The sequence below is a fragment of the Panonychus citri genome, unplaced genomic scaffold (assembly GCF_014898815.1).
Source record: "Panonychus citri isolate SS breed McGregor unplaced genomic scaffold, ASM1489881v1 Contig00011, whole genome shotgun sequence".
Taxonomy (NCBI): Eukaryota; Metazoa; Arthropoda; class Arachnida; order Trombidiformes; family Tetranychidae; genus Panonychus; species Panonychus citri.
The window spans coordinates 1,187,418-1,197,272 of record NW_026515416.1 but is presented as its reverse complement, the minus strand read 5'-3'; the positions used below and the strand labels follow the sequence as shown (position 1 = coordinate 1,197,272).

Sequence of the window (9,855 nt, the reverse complement as noted above, 5' to 3'; positions counted from 1 at the left end):
TCATCGTGACCGAAATATTGAATTAATGAGTTATTATTATGAGTATGATGATCGTTAGGATGAAGAAGACAATTAGAGGGGGAAAAGTTTTTCACTGGACATTATTGATTATCGCAATTTTGTATAATATTAATGTTATCATTTGATTGACAGAAATGAAAGTCAAAGAAAAAGTTTTATTGACATTCAACTGATTTTGATCATTTGAAAAGATTCAAGTGAAATTAATATCAACTAACACCCTTGTAAATTATTATTATAAATTGATTAATTTATATTATATTAGTTATAACTGTTAATTGTGATTGTGAGAAAAACAAATTGTCAATCGATTTTGTTTTTCTCTTCTTGTTTTCAATGGTATTATGATTAATCTTCGTCTTCATCAAGATCTAAATCTTCCAACATCTCTTGTAAAGTGATCTGGGGTATTCCTTCATGATCCAAATCGTCCGTGTCAACCGCCATTTCTGAATTAATCTTTTTCTTATCAAGGTAAACATTAACACGCTCACGAAGCATGGGATCTTCTTCTAAATCATCCATAAATTCAGCGATATCATCACCTTCCGAAGATGCTGTGTCATCGATAACCTCAATTCGTTTCAGTTTCCATCTTCGAAGACGTTTACGAGTTGACCGATCTCCATAGAATTTTTTAACCAAAATAACATCCGGAATGTTACCTCGATTTTCAATCTCATATTTCTCAAAATTTGGTTCATTCCAATTTGAATTTGCCATATCATAGCCCATAACCCGATCGAAAGCATTTATTAGATGACCCAAGTGAGTTCGAGTGTGCATTTCTGATTCAGCCGATCCCAGGTCACTACTTCGTTGGACATAAGCGTCGGCTAATGCGTGCTACAAAATTTAAGAGAAGATTATTAGTTACAATTAGAATATGAAAAAGATTCTTCTGAAATTTGAATCAATATGAAAACAAACCTTTGTGGACATGTGAGCTTTTGATTGACCAGGAATTTGTTTCCTATTAATTATGTCAACAGCAATTGCTGTATATTCAACTAATTGTTTAGAATTGGCTAAAGCTTTGAAAGGATGTCTCCAGTAGTTTTGATTAGTCAGTTCAGCATCTAAATTAATTTGGATAAATTTGAAGAAAATGGTTAACGATTTGATTGGGAAAACAAATTAATATGAAAATACTTACATCTTAGGGTGAAAGGGTCAAGTAGATAAATATTATTGGTGACCCTTAGAACTAAGCAAAGTGGCCCGATGTTACCAAGTGAGGCTGCGAGCGGAGGTGGAAGGCAAACTAAATCATCTTTACAGATTGGAATAATTTCAACTGAAAATGAGTGTTTGTAGACGAAAGTGTTGTTGTGAACATCGTGAGTGATCAATTGTTGGGATGGAACATATCGACAAGGTACAACGTTTTGAAGAAAATCGACAAATTTTCGAGCATCATCTTTCTTGTCAAAGAAAAAGTCAACACCTTCCGTTGTCGCTTTTACTGAGGTACAATTGGTGTGGGCTTTATGTTTAAGAATTGATTGTTCAAGGAAGAAAAAGGTTTTCTTATGGTTAACCTTTTGTCGTACTTGGACCAATGCTCTCCAGAAATCTTTGGCCTCTCGTCGATGACAAGCCTCACAGAATTGATTGTTAACAACATACTCGACAATGAAGACTTGTTGTAAAACGGTTCCACCATGGACCTCTTGTTGAACGGTCAGTTTAACCTTAACCCGTTTCGAGTGAGGTTCAGTCCAAACGAATGAAGCATCTGTTAAGTGAACCTAGAGAAGAGTCAATTTTGTTTGAGAGGAAAATCAAATGATAAAAAAATGATCAAGAGAAACAAATTAATAACAATACAAAATATACGAACCTTGTTAAGATTTTTCAATTTTTTAAGACACAAAGACAGCAATTCACGTGATTCTAATTCACAGTTAATCCAATTTCCTTGAGAATGCTGATATCTAGGAGATTAATTGTTTGATAAGGAAAAAATCAATCAAAGGAAAATGATTCTTTGTGGTTTTATCAAAGTTAATCAACTTACCTTTCACAGCCTCGGCAAAAGTAAAGATTACTTGATTTAGGAATATCTTGGGTTATATCGAAATTTGTTTTCAAACAAGATGCACACATATTAGATGGATTAGGGTCAATTAAAACACCACAAACACAACATAATCTAAATGATGAAAGAATAAACAAAAAACGAATGAGCCTTAAAGAACAAAAAAATTGATGGACAATTAATTGAAATTAACTTACATTTTACCCTGTGTTTGAGTGATTTGATCAGCTTCCAAGTACTCCATGACTTTGAATTAATCTTATTCAATAAGAATCGAAAATTAATTGTAAATAAAATTAATTAATTACAAAGAAATTGATCAACGTGGATCAACAATTAAACAAGAATGAAAATTTTCCAAATGCAAACATGTGTTTATCTTTATACTTCGTAAATAGAACACTAGATGGCAGCAAAAGAAGAAAAAAAGTTCGATTATTTTTTAATTGAAGTTAATCAGTTTTTTTCAATTTCTAAGAATCAATTTTTATTTGATTTCTATTTGAATAAATTGTAGAATTATTGTTGTATCCAATTGCTGTATTCTATTCACTTTATTCTGGTTTTTGTTTTATTCTAATGAAAGAAATTCGTTTTATTCACTAATTGGAAAAAAGAGTTGAAATTTTTGAGAAAAAAAACATTGGATTTTTTTAATTCTCTCTATGAGAAATTGATTGTTACATTACCATGACCTTGAAACGCGTTGATTTCTCGTTCATATGGTGGCCTTTATAAGGAGATGATAAGGTTAAGGGTAAAAAGGTTAGAGTTTATGTTTACATTAAAGTGAACATATTTGATTAGATTGCTGGGAAAATCATCATGAGAAAGAAAAAGTTACAGTTTTTGTTTTCTTTTCTTTTCTTTTCTCCTTCCATTACAATTGAGTCAATTAAATTGACAAATCGAATCTAACCTTGGACTTTCTATTACTATTCTAGTTAACCTACAACCCTTTTCGTTGTTTAGCTTAACCCTAAACCCGATACAAGGTCTTAGGTCACAACCTTTTCAAAACGGTAAACAACAGACGATTTTCATTCTATTGACATTGAGATTAACCATTTTAAAAGTAAAAGTGTTAACCCTTTCGACAATTTGTCCTTCGATTGTAACAATTTAACCCGACGGGAACCTTTAGTGGCCTTGGAACATCAAAATCCAACCTGAACACTAGGTTAACGGAACCAAAGGGTTACAAATAAAAATACAAAAAACAGAAAATCAATAAGAAAACCATGGAAATAGAAAAGAAAAGAAATTAAAACTCTTACGATTTAAAAGAGAAAAATATTCCGAAAAGATGGTAAAGGGTTTAAACAGCTAAACTTAAAGGGCTAAGGTCTTAAGAGCTAAGGTCTAAAAGGCTAAACTCAAAATCGCTAAATACAGGGCAATTGAATATAATTGGATTTAATTGAATAACTGCTGAAAATCTTCTATGCAATAAATTCATCATAACGTGCATTGCAAAGCTCATAGAAACCTCAAAACTTGTCAGTAGTGTCTCTGAATATTCTTCTTTGTAGAATTACCTTCAGATGACCTCGAAACGTGTTATTTTACCGATGACCTGAATGACCTTGATCTTTTGATATGACAAACAAGTATTGCTCAAACTCATACCACTCAAGTCTCGTGTCTTTACGACTTTTAGTTGCTGAGAAAATCGCAAAAAACATCGGTAAAAATAGCTGAATTGCCCTGTAGATTAAATTGCAATTGAAGATTCGAAATTAAAATGTTTAAACTAAATTGTTTTTCTCATGAATAAATAGATTTACTTATTATTTATTGAATTTTTGGAGAATATATTTTCTGAATCATTTTTCCTTCGCCATTCATCGTGATAGTTTTAACTCTACGAATAATTGATGAAATGGAAAATAATTTTTTCTTCGTGAAATCCAATAAAGGTGCAAATTTACTAGTTTTTGACAATTATATACATAGTAAAAAACGAACGATTGGTGATCGAAGTCATTCACGTAAATGAATCTAAATCGTACAATTTGTGATTCAATTGAGTATCATCTTCGAAACGGTTGTTTCAGACGAAATTACTTTCAGGTAAAAGTTAAGTTGAAATGGAATAAACTGATCACCATTGTATTAATTATCGACAATTGACAATCAAAGGTCCAATGCGAGTTTTTTCTTTATGGACAAAAGATCAGTCTATCAAAAGTTCATTGTTACGATCATTCATTCACGCAAATGAATCTAAATCGTACAATTTGTGATTCAATTGAGTATCATCTTCGAAACAGTTGTTTCAATCATGTGAATTGAAATGTTGTCTTTTTCACTTTGGCCAAAGTTTGTGGCGGAATGTAGGTAAACATGGATTAATCGAAAGATACAAATCAGAATTGGACGGAGTGAAAGACACAGTGAGAAGGCTATCGGCTCTACCTTTTCTACAGTTACCTGATATTGTACCTTGTTTTCATAGAATCCGTTCCTTAGCTCCCAATGATGCAATGATGATGAATTTTATTGAATATTTCGAAAGAACATATTTACTTTGTGAATCGCGATTTCCCATGGAAATTCGGAATCATCATAATGACTCTGACTTGATGACCAATAATCACGTAGAAGGCTGGCACTCAGGATTCAACAAATCAGTTGGTCGAAATCATGCAAATTTATGGATGTTCATCGAAAGTTTGATAAAACAACAAAATAATCATGAAGTTCTGCTTCTCATGGCCGCTCATGGATCCCGCTCAGGAATTGGAACCCGAAAATATAGAGATATCAATGAAAGAATCCTGAATCTGACTTCTGATTACGATAATCTACTAATTGACTCCTTTGAATTTCTTGAAAAGGTCAAATACTACACTAAATTAGCAGAATTTAATTAATTCGAATAATTAAACTTTTTTTCCTCAAAACTATGCGCAGTAGATAACGCTTCATCTGATCTATGCGCACTACAATACTTCATTAATTAAAATGACCATTATTAATTCATTGATAACAATAATTTGTATTTATCCCTCGGCTGAATCAGAATAATGAATTCAAAAAAAAAGTTTTTTAATTGCGCCATCTATTGAGAAAAAGAACTTTCAAGTCATGCACATTGTAAAAATTAGCTCTTATGATTTTGCTCTTTAGAGTTGGCTTTTTAGACCTTAGCTGGGCTTAGCTATTTACAACCAAAACCGAAAAGATAACTAAACCTTTTAAACCAAAACAATCAGCTAATTGTAAAACCAAAATAACAGTTCCAATAGATGTGAAAACAAATTCAAACGATTAATCACAATGATAACAAGAAAAAAATTAAAAAGATTAAATAAAAACCCAAACATGATTTCAAATCGGTAAATTTTTTACTCAATAATTACAGTGATTACATTTAATTTATATATACAATTATGTAAATTTCGAAATCGGTTAATCAAGTTGGTGTCGATACTTGTGCTCGTAAAAGACCACGAGCACAAGTATCGACAAGATTAACAATGTTACTGTAGATTATGTTGAAATCGTGTTGACAATCTCGAAGTCGTCCACAAGTTACTGGTAAATTGTCGATGAGAATATCAATATCATCGATAATTTGAACGGAAGCAAATCGAACCTTTCGAACTGAAACTTAGGCACATCGAACCGATAGAGCACGAACAGAGTCTTGTTCTAGAGCGACTGATTTAGCCTGAAGAGCACTCAGACTTTCCATTTCAGTTCGACGACGAATTTCAACCAACCATTGGCCGACACAAGTCGAGAGAGAGAGAGAGAGAGAGAGAGAGATAATTATCATAATGGTTATTATGATGATGGTTGTTATTTTCTTGATAACGATGATGATTAAATGAATTGATTAAATTATCTCGAGGGCAACCAGATTTGTTATTATCTCTCATCTTATTGTTTATATTTGAACTGGTATCTATTGTTGAATTAGTTGATTGTTGAAGTAATCGTTGACCAAGAATAAAATGATTTGCTAATGATGAACTGCTATTTGAGGTGTTATTTTGTTGATTGTGACCATTTAAATGATGATGATGGTGATGATGATAATTAGAGTTTGTATAATGATTAGTACTATTGTTATTATTATTAGAGTTATTATTTAATCCGTTGGCACTTTTAGTTGATTTGGTAATTAAAATGTGATCTGATGAGGTTACACTGTTCCTATCATATGATCCTGGTGATGATGATGATAAACTTTCATCTTCATTTAAACCATAAGATGAGCTATTGGTGTTAATGTTATTTGAATTATTGATGTTATTGGTCGTTCGCGATAATAATGATGAATTAGATGAAGATGAGGATGAAGATGAAGATGATGAAGTAGGTCCATCGTTATTGTCCCGAATCGTGAAATTTTGCCATTGAACGGGTAATAATGAGGCATATGAACAGGTAGATGTTGTATTCATATTTCCAGGTGAGTTACAATTTCTGTCTCCGTCTGAGCTACTATTGCTGTTACCATTGTGATGATTTAATGATGAAAGTGATGATGATGAAATTGGTGATACAGGTGATGAGGATGCTGATAAATTATGATAACCATTTGATTGTTGTTGATGTTGTTGTTGTGATTGTTGTGATTGTTGTGATTGTTGACCATTTTTAGGACCCATTTTGAATGCTAAAAGTTTCTCTGAATGAAGTGTATTTAGAGTTCGAAGGTCGGGAATTTTTTTCTTAAGTTCACTGAATAGACCAGGATTATCGGAATGGTTTGAAATGATTGCTTTCTGAAGGAGATCATCCAATTTACGGTGAATCTTTTGAACTAGATCAGTATTACGAAGACCAGGTCGATCGGGTGAGATGACAACAACCGCACAGAAAAGGGCAATCTCATGATCGGTTAATCCAAGTGCATTGAGCATCTCAGAGAACCAAACATTGAATCAAGTAAAAATCTAGCACTTGATTGTGAATGAAGGGAATCACGTTTAAGAACCATTCCGTTTAAACAGATCATTGAATTGGTCGATTTATCAAACATACAAGCCAAACGTACTAAAAGCACCTCGAAAACACCCGCTTTGAGTAAAGTTATCTGATCGTCTTGGGATAACATTGCAAAACCGGGGATTCGTTTATCAAATTCAACGACACCTCTGATGGCGGGTGAAAATCTTTCACTAAAATCTTCCATTACACCATCAGGTGGACCAACACCACCACCATTTTCAATTGAGGGTGGAAGTGGATTCAATGGACAGGCCATTGTTGATGGACATCGAGCGTAAACTGGATTAGCTCGAGCTTTCTCAATTAACGGGATAACCTTTTCTTTGGTATAATCACAGTTTTCCTCGTGAGCTTGTAAAATATTTAATAACAATCGACTTTCATCTTCCAATTGTTCAGTTAATTGTTTCTCTTGACAATTAGCGTTTACCTTTTGCATGGCTGCGAGTATTTTAGCCTTTTCACGTTTTGGTACACGTCCAAATCTAACAGCGTTTAACAGACATTCCAACAGCGATACACTTTTTTAAACGACAATATTGACATCTATTCCGATTTATTCTGAGGATTGAGCATTGTTGATTTTTAGTACAGAGTTGATATTGAATTTTCTGTTGAATTGAACGACGAAAGAAACCCTTACAACCCTCACATGAATGAACACCATAATGAAACCCTGAGGCTCGATCACCACACACGACATAGAACTGTGGTTCCATCAAATTCAATTTTTAATTCACTGTCTTTAAAACTTGAATCAGCTTCCGAAGTGATATTCGTATTTGACATGGATGATAATAACTGTAGATCTTTTTCACTCAGAATCATCATTGTGTCTAAGATGATAATTGTTAGTACATTTAAATTGTTAGAATATTAAATAATATATTGAGAGTGAGATGAGATTTACACAGAATATTGGTGTCACGACCTTGTAACCCGTTGATTTCTCGTTCATATGGTGGCCTTTATAAGGAGGTGATAAGGTTAAGGGTAAAAAGGTTAGAGTTTATGTTTACATTAAAGTGAACATATGTGATTAGATTGAAGGAAAATCATCATGAGAAAGAAAAAGTTACAGTTTTTGTTTTGTTTTCTTTTCTTTTCTCCTTCCATTACAATTGACAAATCGAATCTGACCTTGGACTTTCTATTACTATTCTAGTTAACCTACAACCCTTTTCGTTGTTTAGCTTAACCCTAAACCCGATACAAGGTCTTAGGTCACAACCTTTTCAAAACGGTAAACAACAGACGATTTTCATTCTATTGACATTGAGATTAACCATTTTAAAAGTAAAAGTGTTAACCCTTTCGACAATTTGTCCTTCGATTGTAACAATTTAACCCGACGGGAACCTTTAGTTGCCTTGAAACATCAAAATCCAACCTGAACACTAGGTTAACGGAACCAAAGGGTTACAAATAAAAATACAAAAAAACAGAAAATCAATAAGAAAACCATGGAAAATAGAAAAGAAAAGAAATTAAATTTCTTACGATTTAAAAGAGAAAAATATTCCGAAAAGATACTTAACCTTTTAAACCACAACAATCAGCTAATTGTAAAACCAAAATACTAATAATAATTAAAAAATTAATCACTAAGACAAGCAATTAGATCCAGTCAAGAACGAGAAACATCAACATTGATTTCTGCTTGAATAATTTATCTAATTGCTTGAAAATCGCAAAATTCGTTCGATGAAAAAAAACTCACACATTGAATCTTAATTAATTGCAATTGGAACTTAATTGTTAATTAAACTCACCGCTTTGGTTGAAATTCTTTTCCACCAGGTGGCGACAATGGAAAATGTCCTATTTGGCCTCTGTGTTTATCTTTGGTTTTGAAGCCTAAAATTTGTAATTTATTTTAATCATCGGTGATTAATTAATTAATCGGTAAATTTTTGACTCAATAATTTGCATTTTTTAGAAGAAAATTGTGTTATTAATCTGTGTTCATTTTCTTTTCTTTCCCCAGTGTTTGTACATTTAGTCTTTAAAATCCGAAGATGAGAATTACCAGTTTGTTGAGAGCTGCAGGAAAACCTCGTTTGGCTTTAATTGATTTGGATTATACTTTATGGCCATGGGGAATTGACCAATTTAAAATGGTTCCACCATACATGAAGAAAGATAATAGTGTTTACGATGCTAAAGGTGTTAAAATGGAACCTTTCCCTGAAGCTGAGAAGGCTCTTAATTTGATTAAAGATCATGGAATTGAATTGGCTGCTGTTTCAAGATCTTACTATTACCATGGAGGACCGATTCTCCTTTTCTATTATGGTTGGGATAAATTGTTCTCACACCAAGAAGTTTTCCCTGCTCGAAAAACTCGCCATGCTACCAATCTTCATGAGACAACTGGTATTCCCTATTCAGAGATGATACTCTTTGATGACGAGAAAAGAAACATTGATGATTTGGCTCCTTTAGGTGTTAATTGTATCGAGGTTAATCCCAAACATGGATTAACTGTTGATTTGGTGAAAAAAGCTTTGGAAAATCTTTCAATGGGAGAAAAACAAAAACTCAAAGCATCTAATTAACCAACTAAACATCTCTTTAACTACAAAAATCACCTGATTATCAACAGAAAAGTAAATTAAAGGAAACAAATGTTACAGTTCCAAAGTGTTTCCTCAATACTAGGAAGACCTTTTAAAGGTGGTCGAAAGATAAACACCATTAATATGTTAACTAGATTTAACTCTATTTAGGATTGATCAATAATTTTGTGAATAAATTTGTTCGACTTTCAATGGTCAACTTATCTATTCTCCAAATCGATTAACATATGATCGGTCATTAAATCCTCA

At 32.7% G+C, this 9,855-nt stretch overlaps 4 protein-coding genes across 4 annotated transcripts in view; 2 read left to right on the top strand and 2 right to left on the bottom strand.

Annotated features, from left to right (window-relative positions):
• Window positions 1-9,855, top strand: part of LOC128392822 (uncharacterized) — a 63,926-nt gene that overhangs the window by 16,759 nt on the left and 37,312 nt on the right. The gene's annotated exons all lie outside the window — the stretch shown is intronic.
• On the bottom strand, window positions 157-2,432 carry LOC128392622 (60S ribosomal export protein NMD3-like). Its single transcript, XM_053352675.1, has 6 exons — window positions 2,260-2,432; window positions 2,042-2,176; window positions 1,865-1,958; window positions 1,178-1,772; window positions 952-1,100; window positions 157-867 (listed from the first exon to the last, which is right to left on the bottom strand). Exons 1-6 carry the CDS (start codon window positions 2,304-2,306, stop codon window positions 370-372), a joined length of 1,518 nt encoding a protein of 505 aa, XP_053208650.1. The 5' UTR covers window positions 2,307-2,432; the 3' UTR covers window positions 157-369.
• LOC128392612 (nuclear hormone receptor E75-like) lies at window positions 5,386-8,662 on the bottom strand. The gene is given in 5 exon segments (XM_053352663.1): window positions 5,386-6,950; window positions 6,953-7,526; window positions 7,528-7,723; window positions 7,725-8,424; window positions 8,528-8,662. Coding segments are annotated over 4 exon segments (2,073 nt in total). The 5' UTR covers window positions 7,859-8,424; window positions 8,528-8,662; the 3' UTR covers window positions 5,386-5,781.
• Window positions 8,797-9,822, top strand: LOC128392812 (magnesium-dependent phosphatase 1-like). Its single transcript, XM_053352893.1, has 2 exons — window positions 8,797-8,932; window positions 9,015-9,822. The coding sequence occupies exon 2, from the start codon at window positions 9,046-9,048 to the stop codon at window positions 9,583-9,585; it is 540 nt and encodes a 179-aa protein (XP_053208868.1). The 5' UTR covers window positions 8,797-8,932; window positions 9,015-9,045; the 3' UTR covers window positions 9,586-9,822.

Excerpts from the sequence above, each read along its gene's own strand:
- LOC128392622 (XM_053352675.1), bottom strand. The coding sequence starts at position 2,306 with ATGGAGTACTTGGAAGCTGATCAAATCACTCAAACACAGGGTAAAAT. Across the intron at positions 1,101-1,177 it reads TGACCCTTTCACCCTAAGAT|ATGCTGAACTGACTAATCAA; the intron begins GTAAGTATTTTC and ends AAATTAATTTAG. Across the intron at positions 868-951 it reads AAGCTCACATGTCCACAAAG|CACGCATTAGCCGACGCTTA; the intron begins GTTTGTTTTCAT and ends TAAATTTTGTAG.
- LOC128392812 (XM_053352893.1), top strand. The coding sequence starts at position 9,046 with ATGAGAATTACCAGTTTGTTGAGAGCTGCAGGAAAACCTCGTTTGGCT.